The sequence below is a fragment of the Larus michahellis genome, chromosome 20 (assembly GCF_964199755.1).
Source record: "Larus michahellis chromosome 20, bLarMic1.1, whole genome shotgun sequence".
NCBI classification, from domain to species: Eukaryota; Metazoa; Chordata; class Aves; order Charadriiformes; family Laridae; genus Larus; species Larus michahellis.
The window spans coordinates 6,055,277-6,073,376 of record NC_133915.1 but is presented as its reverse complement, the minus strand read 5'-3'; the positions used below and the strand labels follow the sequence as shown (position 1 = coordinate 6,073,376).

At 66.7% G+C, this 18,100-nt stretch overlaps 2 protein-coding genes across 2 annotated transcripts; both read left to right on the top strand.

Moving 5' to 3' along the window:
* The first annotated feature begins 2,335 nt into the window (after positions 1–2,335).
* On the top strand, positions 2,336–6,348 carry C20H8orf58 (chromosome 20 C8orf58 homolog). The gene is made up of 6 exons (XM_074563542.1): positions 2,336–2,378; positions 4,983–5,485; positions 5,580–5,729; positions 5,848–5,923; positions 6,032–6,135; positions 6,245–6,348. The coding sequence occupies exons 1-6, from the start codon at positions 2,336–2,338 to the stop codon at positions 6,326–6,328; spliced, it is 960 nt and encodes a 319-aa protein (XP_074419643.1). The 3' UTR covers positions 6,329–6,348.
* Positions 6,349–6,592: 244 nt separating this feature from the next.
* On the top strand, positions 6,593–12,423 carry LOC141733501 (uncharacterized). Its single transcript, XM_074563930.1, has 8 exons — positions 6,593–6,705; positions 7,097–7,166; positions 7,259–7,382; positions 8,006–8,182; positions 8,936–9,212; positions 10,246–10,547; positions 10,633–10,746; positions 11,516–12,423. Exons 2-8 carry the CDS (start codon positions 7,121–7,123, stop codon positions 11,613–11,615), a joined length of 1,140 nt encoding a protein of 379 aa, XP_074420031.1. The 5' UTR covers positions 6,593–6,705; positions 7,097–7,120; the 3' UTR covers positions 11,616–12,423.
* The last annotated feature ends 5,677 nt before the right edge of the window (positions 12,424–18,100 follow it).

Genomic DNA, 18,100 nt, shown 5'->3' with positions numbered 1-18,100 from the left:
GGCCTTGCTTGTGGGAGCGTGTGTGATGAGCTGGGTTGGTTCTCAGCCTGGGCTGCAGCTGCTGCACGCACCCGGGGACACAGCAGGGACATGGTGGCGGCGGGGACACGGAGACACACACACACACACACACACACACAGAGGACACAGCTTGAGCACTTAGGTACCGGAGAGGGGGGGGGCTGGCACCGCTTTGTACACAGACTGCAAAGGGCTTCTCCGAGATATTAAACCAGATCTCTATATAAATATAATATATATTTGCTCCACTCCTGTGTCTGGTCTGTGCTGGGGGGGGGGGGGGCGGCGGGGAGCGCAGGCAGACCCCAGACCCCTCCTGCCTGCACCCCGGGGGGGTTGGTTTCCAGGGTTTGGCCCAGGCTCCGTGGCACGGTGGCAGGGCTCGGTGCTCCCCGCTCCCGGGAAGGTGAGGGTTCCCCGCGGGGCCGGAGTGTCACCTCCCTGCGCCGGGCGTCCCCGGGAGGTGTCAGGGGTTTATTGCGGGGCTGGTGGCCGGGGCCTTTGTCCCCGGTGAGGCCCAGGTAGGCTCTTATCGCTGCTCTCCACCCCGCGTGCGTGCGCGCACGGAGATGGGCTTCCCTCTTATCTGTGCTTCCCTGTTATCGGCAGCACCTCACCCAGCCGGGGGGGGGACAACCAGCCCCCTCCCGTGTCCCCAAGCAGTGGGGACAGACAGCAGACCCCTCCCTTCCAGTGTGGGGGACAACCAACCCCTTCTCCGTGTCCCCCGGACAGTGGGGACAGCCAGCAGCCCCCCACCAGTCTGGGGACAACCAGACCCTTCCCGTGTCCCCCGGACAGTGGGGACACCAGTACCCCCCCTCCCCTCCAGTGTGGGGACAACCAGCCCCTTCCTTTGTCCCCAACCAGTGGGGACAGCCAACAGCCCCCCTCCCCTCCAGTCTGGGGGACAACCAGACCCTTCCCCGTGTCCCCGGGACAGTGGGGACACCAGCAGCCCCCCTCCGGTCTGGGGACAATCAGCTCCCCTCCCCTCCAGTGTGGGGGACAACCAGCCCCTTCCTTTGTCCCCAGCCAGTGGGGACAGCCAGCAGCCCCCCACCAGTCTGGGGACAACCAGACCCTTCCCATGTCCCCCGGACAGTGGGGACACCAGTACCCCCCCTCCCCTCCAGTGTGGGGACAACCAGCCCCTTCCTTTGTCCCCAACCAGTGGGGACAGCCAACAGCCCCCCTCCCCTCCAGTGTGGGGGACAACCAGACCCTTCCCCGTGTCCCCCGGACGGTGGGGACACCAGCAGCCCCCCACCAGTCTGGGGACAACCAGACCCTTCCCGTGTCCCCCGGACAGTGGGGACACCAGTACCCCCCCTCCCCTCCAGTGTGGGGACAACCAGCCCCTTCCTTTGTCCCCAACCAGTGGGGACAGCCAACAGCCCCCCTCCCCTCCAGTCTGGGGGACAACCAGCCCCTTCCCGTGTCCCCGGGACAGTGGGGACACCAGCAGCCCCCCTCCGGTCTGGGGACAATCAGCTCCCCTCCCCTCCAGTGTGGGGGACAACCAGCCCCTTCCCGTGTCCCCAAGCAGTGGGGACAGCCAGCAGCCCCCCACCAGTCTGGGGACAACCAGACCCTTCCCGTGTCCCCAAGCAGTGGGGACACCAGCAACCCCCCTCCCCTCGCTGCCAGCCCTCATCAGGGCGACTCCTTTGTGTCCCCCCCCCCAACAAATCTGTGCTTAGGGTGCACTGTAGCCCCCCCCCCCCCAATCATGCACCCCTGGGCTCAGCCGAGCTCCCATCACCGAATTCCCGCAGACCCCCCCCCCCAAGGAGGGATCAGACCCGGATCCTTTGTGGGTCTCACCGGCAGGGGGGGGGTCCCCACCGGGTCCCATGCAGGCGTGGAGGGGGGGGGCAGGCAGGCTCAGCCCCACGCCTGCACCCCTCAATGCTATTAGAGCTTTAATTAAGCATCCCCGGGGGGGGGGGGGGGGGATGGAGGGGGTCCTGCCCTCGCCACCGGCGTGTGCTCGGGGAAAAGAGGAATAAACGCTTCTGCCTCGGGGAGGGGGGAGGGCCTGGACACCCCCCCCCCCCCCCCCCAACCCTTAGTAGCGCAGCCCCGGGCCGGAGCTGGGGGCAAAGGTGCTGCCCGGGCAGGGGGCGTCTCCCCCCGGCCCCTCCCCGCCCCACAGCCCTGCCCCATAAAAGCGGCGGAGAAGCCGCCGGCCGCCCCCCAGGGCGGCCCCCTCCGCCTTCCCCGCTCCTCCCGCTGCGTCCTGCCCGGTCCCCCCCCCGCCCCCGTCCCCGGACCCCCGTCCCCGGACCCCCCGGTCCCCCCCTGCCCGGGGATGCTGCGCCGCCGCGGAACCTTCAGCCTGGAGCCCCTCCGCGGTGAGTCGGGGTCCCCCGGGGCTATGGGGGACCCCCGCGCAGCTGGAGGGGGGGTCCTCTGGGATGGACGTTGGGGGAGGGGTCCCCAGCAGCGAGGGGACCTGGGGGTCCCTGGTGCCCCCAGTTAATGCTGTTTGTGCTAGAGGGGGGTCTCTGGGCGTCCCTGGACCCCGAGTTCGTGCTGGAGGGGATGCTCAGGGATCCCTGGGTTGGGGTGTCTGTGCTGGAGGGGGGGCCTGGGGGTCCCTGGAACCCCCCCAGTTAGTGTTGCCTGTTGGAGGGGGGCCCTAGGGGACCCTGGCACTGCCCCAGTTAGTGCTGTCTGTGTTGGAGGGGGGACCTGGGGGTCCCTGGAACCCCCCCAGTTAGTGCTGTCTGTGCTGGAGGGGGACCCTGAGGGTCCCTGGAACCCCCCCAATTAGTGCTGTCTGTGCTGGAGGGGGACCCTGAGGGTCCCTGGAACCCCCCCAGTTAGTGCTGTCTGTGTTGGAGGGGGGACCTGGGGGTCCCTGGAACCCCCCCGGTTAGTGCTGTCTGTTGGAGGGGGGGCCTAGGGGACCCTGACACCGCCCCAGTTAGTGCTGTTCATGTTGGAGGGGGGGACCTGGGAGTCCCTGGCACCCCCCCCCAGTTAGTACTGTTTGTGCTGGAGGGGGCCCTGGAGGTCTCTGGCACCCCCCAGTTAGTGCTGTTCATGCTGGAGGGGGGACCTGGGTGTCCCTGGTGCCTCCCAGTTAGTGCTGTCTGTGCTGGAGGGGGGACCTGAGGGTCCCTGGCACTCCCCGTTTGTGGTATCCGTGCTGAAGGGGGTCTCTGGGGGGTCCCTGGACCCCTAGCTTGTGTCGTCCCCCCCCCCCGGCTGGGAGGGCCCCAGGGCGCCATCTGTGTTGTGAATTCAAACCAGGTTTTGCCTCCCAGTGCTTGGGCTGATGGGCCTGTGCCTGCACCGGGGTCTGGCCCGCTGGGTCCCCGCGGAACAGGGGGGTCCCAGAAACCCCCAGCCCACCTCTATGTGCCCCCCCCACCCCCAGCTCAGGCTCTGCTGGGAACCCTCCAGCAGCAAAACCTGGGAGCTACTGGGGGGGTCTGAGCTGGAGCTGCGGACGCAGGGGGACCCCCCCCAGCATGGCCACGGTGGGAGGTTTGAGCTCTCCTGGCGATGGGGAACCCCCCCACGCTGAGTTTCCAAGCCCGTGGCGGTGGGTCAAGCCGTGGCCGGGAGGAAAGCGGCCCCCCCGGCACGTGGGTCCGTCCGGAGCAGCCCCAGCAGCCGGTGGAAATTCGGTGTGTGGGAGCGTGGCTGCCAGCTGTGCCGGGGCGTGGGGGCCCCCCCACGGCATTGCTGGCATTCATGCGGCCGCTCAACGGCCGGATTGTCCCCCGGCCGCTCGTGACATCCCGGTACCGGCTCCCGCGCCATGGCGGGCACCGGCCTGGCCAGCCCATGAGGGATGCGGGATGCGCGGTGAGCGGCTCCGGTCTCAGCGAAAGCGGGGGGGGGGCTGGAATTTGGGACCACCGGGGACCCCATGCCGGGGAATTTGGTCCAAGGTGGAGAGCCCTGAGCGGCGTTTCCCAAAAAAAGCGGTGGGATTCATCCGGCACCCTGCAGCTTCCCTGTGCCCAAATAACCCTCTTGCCTTCCTGGTTTTGGGGTGGGAAGGGAGCCCTTAACCACCGGCCCAGCCAGTAGCGCCGATCCCGAATCCTGAAAGGAAACCAGTTGGGAACCAGTCCTGTAATGAGGTGCCTCTGGATGCAGGGCCCGTCGCCGGCTGGGGGTGGCTATAAAAGGGAGCGCCGGGACGCGCGCCCGGCAGTCGGCTTCGGCTCTCGGCGATGTGGGGGGGCTCCCGCGCCGTCTGGAAGAGGAGGTTCAGCTGCTGTGAGTGCGGGGGGGGGGAGGGGGGGCGAAGCCCAAGCCCCCCAGCAGGGGTTTGCCGGGGGGAGGGGGTGGGCGGCTCTGCACCCCGATTTGAGAGCCGGGAGGGTGCCAAGCGTTGCTCCCCGCCACCCCGAGCCCTCTGCCGTGGTGTGGCTGGGAAGGGAGGTGGGTGCCCGAGACCCCCCGCCGCGCCGGCGATCCCACCCCGAGCTGCAGGGTGGTGGCATCCTGGCTGGCGATGTCCCCCACGCTGCGGGGACCAGGACGAGGAGCCGGTGGTCCCTGGAACCCCATCCTGCAGCAGGGGAAGGATGGACCCCATGGCCAGGCTGTGTCCTGCGGAGTCGGGGTGCGGGGTGGTGGCCCCCGGCCAGGTTGGGGGGACGATGGTGGGTGCTGCCCCGGCAGCTCAGCAGCGCGGGGAGGGAGGAGGGAGGATGGGGCTGGGCCGGGGGGACACGGACACACACGTGCTTCTGGGGAGCAGCGACAAGACGCTGCCATCGTACGAGCATCCCCGACACAGGGCAGCACTGCGAGGACCCTCCGGAGAGGGGTCCCCAGCTTGGGGGCGGGGGGGGGTGGGCTGTAACTCCGCACGGCAGCCGGGAGAGCGGCCTCGGGAGCCGCTGTGGGGCAGCTTGGGGGGCTGGGGGGGTCACGCCTGGGCGTGCCTCCCCCTGGGGACCCCCCCGTCCGATGCCACCCTCGCCCCGCAGATGGTCCCTGGGAGACGGCGGAGAGCTGCGTGGTGCGCACCTCCGCCAGCGTCTACCGCCGGCTGCAGGAGAGCCCCCGCCAGCCCCCGGGGGGGATGAGCGCCTGGGGTCCCCCCCCACCGCCACCCCTCTCCCCACGCAGCCCCCCGGCGAGCGGGCGGCTCCTCAAGTCGGAGTCGGAGGATTCCGGGGTGGAAATGGCCAGCAACGAGCACTCCCCTTCCACCCCGCTGGGCTCCGAGAGCAGCTTCTCCCTCGACGGCATCCCACCGGAGAAGAAACCCCCCGGAGAGGAACCGGGTACCCCCAGGCCCCCCCGCAGCCGTTCGGCCAGCAAGAAGCTGGCGCAGGCAGCGCAGCGGAGCAGGAGGCAGCGGGGGGGGCCGGGGCGCTGCCTGCGACAGCTGGGTCACCGCAGCGCCAGCGCGGCCGAGCTGCGGGTGCCGCCGGCGAGGGACCCCCGGGAACCCGAGGAACCCGGCGCCGAGGACCCCGAGGGAGCGGTGGGTGCCCGGAGGGAGAGGGGGCTACAACTCGGGGAGGGGGGTCAGCCACCAGATCTTGACACACCACACATCCCCCCCAACTTGCCCGCAGGCTGTGGCGGAGGCGATGGTGCCGGGGCAGGGGTTGCGGTACCTGGAGCACGTCTGCCAGATGCTGGAGCGCCTGGCCCGGCTGCAGCAGGACAACCGGCTCCTCCGGCAGCAGGCGGCCGATGCCCGGCGCACCCGCCCTGAGGCCACGGTGAGGGCCGGGAGGATGTTGGGGTGCAGGGATTTTGGGAAGGGGGGGGGGGGATGCTGGGGTGGGGGGTGTGGGGGGGCGGTTTCCCAGCTCACACCCTGCCTCTCCGCACCCACAGCCCACCCGGGAGCCCCCGGCCGCGTGGAGGGGGGAGCGATTCCGGCCGCGCTCTTGCTCGGACAGCCAGGCACCAGGTGAGCGGGGTGGGATACAAGGATGGGGGGGCGGCTGCGTGCAGCCAGATCCCCCCCCCAATATCAGCTTTGTGTATGTCCCCCCCCCCCCTCCTTTTCCCCATGCAGCCCTCGACCCCGGGCCGTGCCGGAGGACGTGGGGGTACTCAGCCAGCTCCCCCAGCCTGCTGGACCCCTCCGAAAATGGGGCGAGCGCCCCGACACCGGACAAGGTAGGGACCGGGGGGGTGGCGGGGACATGCGGGAGGGGGTGTCCCGCAGGTGTCCCCCCCCCGCCCCTGTCACTCACTCTCTGACGGTGACCTCTCGCCCCCCCGGCAGGACGGGCGCTCGCACTGGGGCCGGGTGAAGGTGCTGCTCACCCGCCTGACCCGCCGCTCCCTGCGGGGGGGACGCTGCAGGTAGGGCCGGGGTGGGGGTCCCGCCCGCCGCCCCCGCACGGAGGAGCTGCGCCGCACCTATTGCGTCACACCCCCACCGGATGACGTCACGCCCACCCGGGGCCGGTCCCCGGCCCGGCGCTCCCCCCGTTCCCCCGCACCTTTTCCCTCCCTCACCGCCCCCCCCCCACAATAAAGCCTTTTCACTGCCAAAAAGGCGTCTCTTTGCGAGGTGATGTGCTTGTGGCGCCGTGACGTCACTCTCCACCCATCGTGACGTCACGGGGACGCGTCACTTCCGACGGTTTCCCCACCCCTTTTGTCCGGCCCCGTTCCCACCGCCCAGTTCAAGCGGCTGCCGACCCCCCCTCCATCCCCCGGATCCCCCCCCCACCCGCCCAGGTCAGCTCCGGGGGGTCCTGCTGTCTCCGGGGGGGGGGGGGGGGGGTATAGCTTGTCGTGTCGTCCCGTCCCCCCCCTCCCCCGAACCCCCCGCTGAGCCGCAGGTGGGTGGGGAGGGGGCGCTGGGGGGGTCCCCGCTGGGGGTGGGGGTGGGGTGGGGGGTGGGATGCTGCGGGCGGCATCGCGGATGGGGGAGAGGGTGGTCTTCCTCGAGGGGGGGGTGGTCGCCAGCCTGCAGGAGCGTTGGGGGCGGTGGATGAGGAGGTTTTCTTCCAGCTCAGGTGAGGGGGGGGGCGGACCGAGCTGGGGGCGGCGGGGGGGGGGATGCTCCGGCGCGGTGTTTTGGTGCTGATGGCGCCCCTCACCGTGCCGTCGGGGCTGCGTGGGGCAGGGCCGGGTACCGCCGGTGGGCAAGATGCCGGGGAGAGCCGCCTGCAGCTCCGTTGACTCTCTCCAACCAGGTACCCCCGTTACCCCCTCCATTCCCCCCCCTCCCCCCCCGGCCCCTTCCGTGGGGAATTTCCTACCCTGACTTGGTTTTTTTCCTTCCCAGCAGCTCATCCCCGAGCCCCCCCCAACCCGGCACCGCTCCCACCCGTCCCGTCCCTGGGGAGCAGCGGAGCATCCCCGGAGCCCGGCCCCAGCATCCTGCATCCCGCCGCTCCTTCCCTGGAAAGGTGAGCGCTCGTCCTTGAGGCGGGGGCCGGATGCGGTCAGCGGAGGGTTGGGGGGCAGTGTGGGGTGGTGTCTCTGGCAGCGACCCCGGGGAAGGCTGGATGAGAGCGGGATGACGGGATGCTGTGGGTGTTGAGGGTTTTCTGGAGGAGGCTCGCTCCTGGGTGATACCACGGGGGTCTTACGATCCTTAGTCCCCCCCTCCCCAGCAGTGAACCTCTTCCCATCGCCCCCGTCCCCCGCCGGAGCCACCTGGGGAGAATCCCGGGGCGAGGACCGAAGGGCAGGAGCGGCTCGGGCAGATGGCAGCGACGGGGATGTGCGTCCCTGCTGTGGGGTGGGCACCCGGGCAGCCCCCTCCCCTGCTGCCCTGCACCGCTCTAAACACTCACCTGGGCTTTTTGGAGCTCTAAACGCCCACCTGGGCCAGACCTTAAGTCATGGGGCCCTTCCCTGCTGGCTGCTCTGGCCGCGTAGGGATTTTTTGGGGGGGATATTTGTGGTCAGAGAGGATACCTCTGGTTTTTCTAAGTCTTGTGGCACCAGCTCTGCGCTCCCACACCGCCTGCGCGGAGACGGCTTTCGGGGGAGCCCGAATGCCCTCAGCGTGGCTCTCTGCCTCCAGCTCCTTCTGCGACGCCGGGGAGATGCTACGGCAGCACGCGGCTGCCCGGTGGCTTCTACCACCTCCGCCTGGGCACCCTCCCCGTCGCCGGCGGTACCCCAGCTGCATCCTGGTGACCCCGAGGAGGAGGATGCTGAGGCCGCTCCGGATGATGCCGATTCTGCTTCCAGGGCCCAGGTGAGGAGGAGGGAGGTCTGCTCATGGCGCAGGGGCCCGTGGCTCTATCGCCCAGGAGGTGGCCCCGGTGGCCCTGGGTCACCTGGAGCGCGGGAAGGCTCCCGAGCGAGCACCCAACAAAGCAAATTGAGGCATGGACCCAGGCGTGTGCTGGAGTTGGCAGTCCTGGCAAGGGTTAAATCACCCAGTTTTGGGTGATACCACCCTTAGGTTTGGTGGTACGCTGTCACCTGGTTGTGGGATGGCATCTGCAAAACCTGCCCGTGTCCCCTGGCGGCGGGGGGGGGATCTTCTCCCCAAGGGGGACGGGGGCTTTGGGGAGGAAGGGGAACAGTCGGGATGCTGTCGTGCGAGAGGGCTCACCGCCTGTCTCTGCCTAGTCCCTGCTGGGGAGGAAAGAGGGCAAAGCCGTGCTGGAACGGCCCCCACCATGGGATGGCCCCATCCTGATGCTGACCCCCCCCCCCCGCCCCCGGTCCTGGCGTGCAGGGCACGGGCTGGGCTGGACCTGAGGGGCTGCACGGAGTGGTGAGTGCCGCCAGCTCGGGCATCTCCGAGCGTCGTCGTCGTCCCTTCCCTCTGCTTGTCGGAGGTCCGCGTGCCGACGTGCTTCGCCCCGTAGCGCTTCAGGAGCCGAGGCCGAGAGCACGCCCCATCGGAGAGTTCATTTTCCCTTTCTGCGAGCTCTCCCCTATTAACGTTGGGATCTTGTGGGCGGGAGGAGAAACCGGTAATTATCCGCTTTTCCTACAGGAGACGGAGTCCTCCCCGGTGCGGGGAGCGCGGCGTGCGTCCCCGCCGGCGTGCAGAGCCGGCCCTGGCAAAGGGCTGCTCCTTCGGGAGCAGGTTTCCGGACGGGAGCAGCGGTTTTCACCGCCGGGAACACAGCTTTCCATGGGCGAAATCCCCCTCTGGAGCGCAGGGACGGCAGGAGGAGCCGAGGGCACAGAGCTGGGAGCCGGGCTCGGCTGAGCATCTCCGGGGATGCAGGAAGGGAGGATGCGCTGGATGCGGGGATGCCGGGGATGAGGTGACAGGGGAGGGCTGGCAGCCCCACGGGGGGGGTGACACAGCCACGCAGGCGAAGCCACAAGGGAAGCAAGGCGGATTGAGGAGAGCCCAGGCGGGGTTTAATCCGGCAGCGAGGAGTGTGGCACCTCTGTGCCATCCAAGAGGCAGCTGCACACACACACCCCCCCCCCCCAGAGCACTGCAGACACCCCCTGCGGGGCTGTCACAGCCCTTTGCCCGCTCGGGAGATGTCACAGGCTCTGCCAGGGCTCAGGTCCCCACGCGTCACCTGTGGAAGAGCATCGCCCTCGCTGGGGCGCACGGGCTCGGCTCCTTGCATGACAGTTATATATATATATAAAAAAAATATATGTATATATAGCATCCCTGCTCCGGGTAACCGTGGCAACTGGTTTTTATTTTCCTGAAGCCCGGCCCGGCGTGTGATGTGGTTGGGAAGGAAGGGCCGAGGGGAGATGAAGTTCTCCGCGCCGGGTGCTGGGGGAGGAGGTTTGGCTGGGTCCCAGCGGTACGGGGGGCCGGGGATGCTCTGGGGCTGGGGCCTCGCTGGGGACCGTCACCAGCCTTTCCGTGCCCTGTCAGGGCTCTGGTCCCATCCCCGTCATTCCTGCCGTCGCAGCCTCCCTGCCGGCAGCGGGAAGGTTTTATGGGGGTCCCGCTCCCTGCTTTCTGCTGGGCTTCCCGGGGCACCCCCGACCGCCGTTCCCCACCGTGCCGCAGGGTCTGGTTTGCCGAATTTGGGTACCGGCGGGAGGTGGTGGTGGTGGTTTTCCTCCCTTTCCTCCTTTCCCCGGAGGAGTGGGAAGCCTCGTGCCAGCCCAAGGCGGAGAAGGACCTCCATTGCCCCCATTGCGGAGGAGAAGCCGGCGATGGTGAGGCTTCGCCGTGATGCCAGGTGTCCCAAAAGGTGGTTTCATTTCTGCGGGTGCGTGGACAGGGCTGTGTTTTGGAGGAGGCGAGGTCCCGCTCTGGGTGACATCTCCCAGCACTTCCTCTTCCCGCTACCACCTAAACAGGGCGGTTTTTAGCAGGAGATGGAGACCCCCCGGGCAGCAAGCGGCACCACCGAGCTACTGCTGGAGCCCAGGACACCGGGGGCAAGACTGCCTGCTCCATCACCCCGCTCTTCGCCCTGCTGGAGGCGGTGGGAGAAGCTCTCCTCCAATGTAGGCTCGGCACGGCACGGGCAGGCAGGTCCCCTGCGTCCCTCTCCCTCCCCGAAGAGGCCGAGGTGGGGGCTGAGCTCTTCCAAGAGATGCTGCAGCGGGATTTTGGCCTTGCCGGAGAAGGAAGAGCCACCGGAGCCCAGGAGCCTGGAGCCAAGGGCTCTTTGGTAGGCGCAGGGATGATGGGGGTGTGGTGGAGCCTCCCACGCTGCTGGAGATCGTGCGGTGGGTGACAGGTCGTTCTTGTTCCAGGAAACCTCCGGTCTCCCACAGCGTCACGGTGCCCAACCTGGGGAAGCCGCTGGGGAAAGTGGAGCAGCCGACTCCACCCGGAGAGCAAAATCCACCCGCTGGAGGTCAGGCTGGGTAAGGCGGGGTGAGATGTGGTGGGACGAGGGGTCTCCTCTTTGTGAGCTGCCGGTCACTCCCTCTCCTCTCTTCACAGACTCCCAGAGCGGCCGGGGTGGGAAGGGACCTCTGGAGATCCCCCCGTCCCACCCCCGGCCAGAGCAGGGTCACCCAGAGCAGGTGGCACAGGGACGCCTCCAGGCGGGGTTGGGATGTCTCCAGAGACGGAGACTCCCCCACCTCTCTGGGCAGCCTGTGCCAGGGCTCTGCCACCCTCACAGCACAGAAGTTCCTCCTCGTCTTGAGATGGAACTTCCCACGGTCACGTTTGTGCCCGTTACCCCTTGTCCTGTCCCCGGGCACCACTGAGAAGAGCCTGGCCCCGTCCTCCTGACACCCCCCTTGAAGTATTGATCAGCGTTGATAAGATCCCCCCCCCACCCCCCGTGGAATAATTACTAAGATGACCAAAAATACAGCGTTGTTCACGCATTAAGGAAAGGTATGAAATCCAGAAGTTTCTAGGGTAGAATACAGCCGCAGTGGCAGGCGAGGAATCCACCCGTCTGCGGGTCCCCGTACGATGTCGGTGGCCAAGCAACACGGTGGGGGCGGAGTGGAATGGAGAGTCCGCGGTCGCTCCCTGTGATAATCCAGCAGATGCGGGAACGGGATGGCCCTATGGAACCGATAAGCTGCGTACTTCCTACCCTGAGCCAACGGTCTGCCGGCTTTCGACGAAACGCTGGCCTTCGTGCGAACTTTGCTCCTTTTCATGTCATTACAGCAGCGAAACGCACCTCCATCCCGAAGGCTGCCCGCCTCCACGGTGCGACCGCCCCTCCTCGAGCCTGCGCCCTGAATTCGTCGTAAACTCTACCCTGTAAATGTGAGGCGAGAGGATTTTACGCCGCTCGTAATAAAGGTATTTATGACTTAGAGTCACTCGAAGTCCACCTTGAAGGTAAAAAATAATAGTATAAAAATAGCCCAAGAAAGGGGGGGCGACGTGAGGGAAGACGCCATCGTGAACGCGTCAAGGAGGACTCCGTCACCGACCGCCTTTGACTCCCGGGACCAGGCGAGGGGCTGAGCCTTAGGGACGCCTTTGGGTAAGACTTGGACTATACCGAGCGCTTCCTCGGGAAACTTCGAAATCTCTCTAGAGGGTCTTTTTCCTATGTGTATAGCCGGGCTGTATTGTTCATAACTCCGTCGCGCGTTTTGTATAATGAGCCGCCGCTTTGATTTGCACGTGCTTTGCAGACGGTGTATTTCTCACCGGCGACCCGTAAGAACCTATATAACCTGTTGCTTAAATAAACCGCGCTGTTTAAGTAGCCGGTCGCTTCGGTTCCTCATTGAAGGCGACCAAAGGCTCGAGAGGGGCCGTGCCGGTCCGGGAGCGCGACTAGACTGAAGGCGCAGGCCGCTATCGGTGTGCCCAAATCCTAACGGTTGGATAGATTTAAACGCGATGGGGCCGATGGCGGTGAATTGGGCATCACTCAGAATTTAAACCCAGCCGCACCCGGCCTCCCACCTGGGTGAGGAGTGCTAGAACGCAAGGGGGTTTATTTTCTGCCAAAACCGTTTCGCCCCGTAAGGCAACACCCCCCTCAGCCGTCTTTTCCAGACAGAAAAGCCCCGAATCCCTCAGCCTTTCCCCATCAGAGGGATGTTCCAGTCCCCTCATCCTCTTGGTGGCCCTTTGCTGTCCCCTCTCCAGCAGTTCCCTGTCCTTCTGGAAACGGGGAGCCCAGAACTGGACACTGTGATTCTGTGATTTTGTGATTTTGGGTACGGCAAGCCTAAAAAAGTTGGCTTTTGGTAGGGCCGGTGCCGCTGTTGGGCTGGCAGGTGTCGGTCGGTGTCTCCTAATGCCACGAGGTGCTTTCCCGGGCACAATGAGGGGGTGGATGGGGTCAGACACAGTTGTGAGCCGGTTTCCAGTGGTTTTTTGCCGGTGTTTGCAGCGTCTCTGAATGGCCAGAGCTGCCGGGGGGGAGCTTGTTGTGGCCGGAGCCGCTGTGGTTTCTGGTGGCAAATCCCTGCTGGGAAGCACGGCCCGGCCGGGGAGGAGCCGGGAGCTGGGGTCCCCCCGGGGAGGCGGTTGCGGGCACCGGCATCGTGCCTTGTCTCTGAGCAGGCGGCCGGGTGGTTGTGTGTGTTCCGCCGTGATGTTCGGGGAGGGAAGGGTCAGCCCCATGCCACGGGAACCCGAAAAGCGACTCGGGGCCCTTCAGAGAAAGCCGCTCTCCTGGCTGGTTGCGGTCTGGGGCTGTGCTTTAGTGCTTTTGTTCCTCCCGGCTTTAGCGTTGGCCTAGAAAGGGGTACAAATCCCGCCTCTTTCCCCGTGTTGCTCCCGCAGATGCCCCCGCGCGGCCCCGGGGGGTCGCGGCGCTCTGGGCGGGGGGCGAGGAGGCGTCGGGTCCCGCTCCCGGGGCCGGGGGCCGCGGAGGCGGCTCCCGGGTGTCGCCGTACGGCGGCGCCGAGAGCAGAGGGGGGTTCGGAAGGGGATTCAAGCGGTGCCGCGTTTCCCGGCCCTGGGAGCGAGGTGCCCGGGGCAGCGGCGTCTCGTCCATCGAGCTGACGGACGGGGTCGCGTTCGGTGTCCTGCTGCCTTTCGGGGCTCGGTTTAACACAGGCAGCTGCGGCTGGCGCCGCTGGGGGAACCGGTGCGGGTAGAACGGGGAATACTGGACCGCAGCTGGCCACGGCAGCGGCCATTCCGGTCGAGCTGCAAGCCCGTCGGCACACGCCACGAGCGTACCGGGGTCCGGTAGAGAGAAGGCTGCTGGTTTAGGCATCTGGCTCTTCCCTGGCATTCTAGGGCATCCAGGCTCGTGGGGCTAGGAAAGGCTTAATGAAAGTGGCTGGGTTGGATTCTGAAGATGCAGGTTGTTATCCCGTGGGTCTGAGCAGAACCTGAGAGGCTTTAACTCGTGTTTAAGGCTTGAAGGCCTTGGGTTTGGGTTTGGGTTAGGGTTAGGGTTATGGTTATCCTTAAGTGCCTCGATGGGGGTGAGGATTATGGGGGAGAGGGGTAACAGGGAGGCGAGTGGCTGGCTGTCGTTATTTCTGAGTTATTTCTCCTGCCTGTCGGGTTGGTGCTTCACTTGGGTGCAGATTCTAATCATATTCTGATTTTTCCTGCCCTTTCTCTCTTGCAGGCTGTAACCAGCTGCTGGACGAGGCGCAGGTGACCCTCTCCTTCCAGGACTGGCCGACGTCACCCAACGCATCCATCAAACCATGCGTGGACAGTTTGAGGGTAAGGCTGGGGGGAGCCTCTCTGCACCGCTCCCCTCCCCTCCGTGCACTGTCATCATCTCAGTCGCTCAGCTCTTGGCAGCGTTAAATAACTCTTAGCAGGGTGGGAAGTGTTTTTCCCCAGTTCGGAGCCAATATTTTGCCCTGGGGAAGCTTCTCTCCCCTGGGATTTATTTCCTGACTCGGTGGACTCGGTGCTCAGCAGCAGCCGGGCGCCGGGGTTTATCCCGGGGAAGGGAGAAATTCCCCGAGAGGTGGTTGATGCTCGAATTCGAGCTCGGGGAGGCAAAGGCGGGTGAGCTGCCTGACTCAGGAGGGCTGGGGGGGGCCGCTTTGTGGGCTGTGGGGAGCGCTCTGCCCTCCCCCCCGGCCCCCTGCCGGGCCTGAGCGTTCCCTGGGCACGTACGGCCCTGGGCGATGGCTCGTGGCCGCGATACCTGTCGCCTGCCCCACTCCGCTTCTGAGCCGGCAGCGGGGCACGGCTCCGGCCCGGCCTCCAGCCGAGAGGCGGCAGCTTGTGTTGGGTCTGTGAAAATCCTTACTGGGGATGGACTTTGTGTGTCTCTGGGCTGCTGGGAGAGCTGGGCAGCTGCTCCCCTGAAGAGAGGGACCCAAAACAGTGCCGGAGGGGAAGCAGCTCTTTGCAAGCAACTGAAGAGTGGTGTAAGTTTGTCACCTAAGACAGAGAGACCTGGCCAGCTGGCCACCCGGCCACCCTGCGCGGCGTTCCATGGAGGGAGCAGGTAAGCACAGTGTCGGCCACGAGCTGCTCTCGGTTCTGCTCAGTTCATGGTTGGAGTCAATGATCTTCAGTGTTTTTTCCAACCTGAATGATTCTGTGGCTCTTAAAGACCATGATATTGTCCCCACACAGCGGCAGCAATGAGTGACCATGAGGCTGAAGGGGGGCAGCCCCCTCCCTGCACTCACAGAATCACAGAATGGCGGGGGTGGGAAGGGACCTCTGGAGATCCCCTCGTCCCACCCCCGGCCAGAGCAGGGTCACCCAGAGCAGGTGGCACAGGGACGCCTCCAGGCGGGGTTGGGATGTCTCCAGAGACGGAGACTCCCCCACCTCTCTGGGCAGCCTGTGCCAGGGCTCTGCCACCCTCACAGCACAGAAGTTCCTCCTCGTCTTGAGATGGAACTTCCCACGGTCAAGTTTGTGCCCGTTACCCCTTGTCCTGTCCCTGGGCACCACTGAGAAGAGCCTGGCCCCGTCCTCCTGACACCCCCCTTGAAGTATTGACCAGCGTTGATAAGATCCCCCCTCAGTCGGCTTTTTTCCAGGCTGAAGAGCCCCAAATCCCTCAGCCTTTCCCCATCAGAGAGATGTTCCAGTCCCCTCATCCTCTTGGTGGCCCTTTGCTGTCCCCTCCCCAGCCGTTCCCTGTCCTTCTGGAACCAGGGAGCCCAGAACTGGACCCTGCCCAGGGTGAGACAGGGCCATACTGGGACACATCCAGTTCAGGGCTGCAGAGGCACTGGAGGGACTGGGGGGGAGCAGAGAGCCAGGGCTGGCATTGCTTAGAAGGAAGATGGAGTGGCTCAAGTTTTAAGGGAGCCCTGAGGCTGGAGGCCCAACTCCCTGCCCCTCTCCGTGGGGGGCCACCCTCTCTGGGGGCAGGGAGCCACGGCAGCAGGGCCACAAGCCAGGACCAGAGGCACCAGACTCTGACTTCGAGAAAATACTTTACTGTAAAGGTGATAAAGCGTGCTCCGGCTGGAGCGGCGGAGACACTCACCCCTTGAGCAGGGCAGGGGTGGGCTTGAGCACCACCCCCCCAGCCCCCCACCTCCCCCCCCCCCCCATCTTCTCCTTCCTGCCCCCCAGGGAAGCCGGAGCCGCTGCTGTTCCGCATCCCTCAGGCTTTCTTCCAGGCGCTGCAGCAGCAGATGTCCGGGGGGAGCGCAAAGAAGATGCTGCCCAACTCCACCAGGGGTGAGACGCCGACACGCTCCGCACCTGGGAAACCCCTTCGCCCCCAGGTCCAGGAGGAAGAGCCCAGCAGCACCTAGAAAAAGCTCCCTCCCTCCCTCCCGCTGCTTTCTAGCGGCTTTTCCCCTCGCTGCAGCCCAGAGGAAAACAGCACAGCTGCAGGAGTGCGCCCCAGAGGTAAGTGGGATGCACAGGCCCCCCCCCCGCCAGCTCCTGCCTGGCCCCAGCCCCCCGCCCGACTCGGGGCACCCCCTCTCAGCACTTGGCAGGGCACAAACCCGGCCCCCGCCAGGGCTGCACGAATAAACCCAGCCAGGCTTAGAGCCAAAGGACTTTATTCCTTGTTGTGTCATCTCCCCCCCACCCCCCAGCTCTGATGGAAAGGCTTCCCCCCCACCAGGGGAAGGTCACGGCCCCCCGTGCGGGCGAGCGTCCTCGCTGCTTTACCTTCTCTCTCCCCCCACCCGGGTGTAAATCCTACCTGGGGTGTAAATCCAGACTCACCCACCCCCTCGGGGCTCCGGGCGCAGCTAAATCCATCCTGTCGGCACTGCGGGAGCACGAGTCGTCCTCTCTGCAGCAGCGAGGCCTGGGGACCCCCAGCACCAGCCCCCCCCGTGCCCCCCCGGCAGCACGAGCCAAAGCAGCTCTCCCGAGGCCGGCACCAGTTAGGATCCCATTTAGTCGCTGTTACTCCAGAGCTGAGTCCCGGGGAGAAGCAGCCGGCCAAGGGCAAAGCCCAATCCTCAGCAGTTGCCCCCCCAGCCCGGGCCCATAGCCACAGAGTGGAGCAAGAGGAAAAGTGGGAGAAGAAAAGGAAGGAAGAGGCACAGAGTGACCCTTCCCCCCCCCCCCAGCTTTTGTCCCCCGGGACGCCCTCCCCCTGGGCACCTTCTCCGAGGACAGTGGCACATCACCAACGTCCTGCAGGTAAGGGGGGGGGGGGGGGGGGGAAGGGCAGCCCCCCAGCCCCCCCAGCCACCCCCTAACCTCCCCCTTCCCACCTGCCTGCCCCCACGCTTACCCTCAGCTGCCCCCGGAGATGCCCCGGGATGGCTCCTGCGAGCTCTTCAGGTGCCCTGAGGTGGAGGTGGGGAGCATCGTGGAGACCTGCAGCCCCCTGGAGCAGCTCAAAACCTTCCTCTGAGTGGGTAAGGGGGGGGGTGCAAGCTGGGACACCCCCCCCCAGCCCAGCCGGACCACCCCAGCCAGGACCTCCAGGGGCCAGGAGTCCCCCCCCGGCAGCTTCTTCCCCCCAGAGTGGGAGCAGCAGCAGCCCCCCCCAGGAGCCTGGAGCGAGACCCCTGCGGGAGCTGCAGACCACGGTGGGGGGGGGCCCCCCGGACCTTCCCCCCCGGGGGCTTCTTCTTCTAAGGGCTGCCTCCTGCCAGCCAGCCAGCCCTGGGGGCCCCCTCCCAGGAATTCTTCTAAGTGCTGCATTCTTCCAGGTATAAGGCCCCCCCCTACTCTCCCCTTCCTCCTACCCACACACAGGGGCCTCCTTTATAAGAGGCCCCCCCTCAGACCCCCACCCAGGGGGGCCCCGAAGCCCAAAGGGGCCTCCCCCCTCACACCCCCACCCAGGGGGGCCCCGAAGCCCAAAGGGGCCCCCCCCTCACACCCCCACCCAGGGGGGCCCCGAAGCCCAAAGGGGCCCCCCCCCTCAGACCCCCACCCAGGGGGGCCCCGAAGCCCAAAGGGGCCCCCCCCCTCAGACCCCCACCCAGGGGGGCCCCGAAGCCCAAAGGGGCCCCCCCCTCAGACCCCCACCCAGGGGGGCCCCGAAGCCCAAAGGGGCCCCCCCCCTCAGACCCCCACCCAGGGGGGCCCCGAAGCCCAAAGGGGCCCCCCCCCTCAGACCCCCACCCAGGGGGGCCCCGAAGCCCAAAGGGGCCCCCCCCCTCAGACCCCCACCCAGGGGGGCCCCGAAGCCCAAAGGGGCCCCCCCCCTCAGACCCCCACCCAGGGGGGCCCCGAAGCCCAAAGGGGCCCCCCCCCTCAGACCCCCCCACCCAGGGGAGGGTCCCACCCCGGGGGGGGTCCCTCCCACCCCGGGGGGGTCCCTCCCACCCCGGGGGGGTCCCTCCCACCCCGTGTCCCCAGCTGCCACAGCTCGGTGTCCATGCCCACCCCCCACCCAAAAAAAAATAATCTCAAACA